This window comes from Penaeus monodon, chromosome 34 (assembly GCF_015228065.2).
Source record: "Penaeus monodon isolate SGIC_2016 chromosome 34, NSTDA_Pmon_1, whole genome shotgun sequence".
Taxonomy (NCBI): domain Eukaryota; kingdom Metazoa; phylum Arthropoda; class Malacostraca; order Decapoda; family Penaeidae; genus Penaeus; species Penaeus monodon.
In genome coordinates this window covers 8,369,379-8,370,149 of record NC_051419.1, presented here as the reverse complement: position 1 = coordinate 8,370,149, position 771 = coordinate 8,369,379, and the positions used below count along the sequence as shown (strand labels likewise).

Below are 771 nucleotides of genomic sequence, written 5' to 3'. Positions count from 1 at the left end.
TAATGTGGAAAATGGTATGATTAAGAATGAAGAATATCACTTTGCGAAATACTTTACTAAATGTTTTGACTCCCGCAGATTTTTTTTTCCTGTTTTCTTTTATCCAGAGTAAAGTATGGGAATCAAAGCAAATTATAATAGGATGATACATCCTACATCGTGATATCGTCTCTTTTCATTCATACCTTTCCCACTGTACGTGTTAATAAGCATTTACGAAGGCCTGACCCTCGTCTAAGATTATGAGTTTGAAAATCTTACGTTATCAGCTGTTACTGACTCTTGTTATCTCCTCACATGGCAAAGATGGCAATGGTGAGTAATAGCTCTTTAGGATTTTGTTTGTGCACCCTCCAGAAGGCATGGCCCGTAGATATGAATGAACTGTCGTCACTAATCACACGATAAAGTATAATGTATAGTATTATGAAATACTGTTGATTAAGACTGTAGGGGAATGAATGGACTTGTAATAGCTTACCGAAGACAGATTATGTAGAGAAGCTTTATTTAATGTTTAGTAAGTTAGTTATTCTTTATGTTTGATTTACAATTTCACTTTAAGCATTTCATAACACATGGGTTATTTTCGACGGCAGTGTCAGGAATTCCCTCTTAGCTATACTGTAATAATCGTTTTATACTGTAAAATTCCTAAAAGCTAAGAATATTAATTAACATGTTCCGATGATTTAAACGATGATGAAGACACGCACAGAGATAGATTATAAAGAACAAAGAGGTATTAAGTAACGGGGAAAATAGCCCATG

At 34.1% G+C, this 771-nt stretch overlaps 1 protein-coding gene across 1 annotated transcript in view; it reads left to right on the top strand.

Annotated features, from left to right (window-relative positions):
* Positions 1-771, top strand: part of LOC119594567 (anoctamin-8-like) — a gene marked incomplete in the record, with an annotated part of 84,413 nt that overhangs the window by 62,734 nt on the left and 20,908 nt on the right. The window contains 1 exon segment of the mRNA XM_037943602.1: positions 307-315. Coding sequence (XP_037799530.1) covers positions 307-315 — 9 coding nt within the window.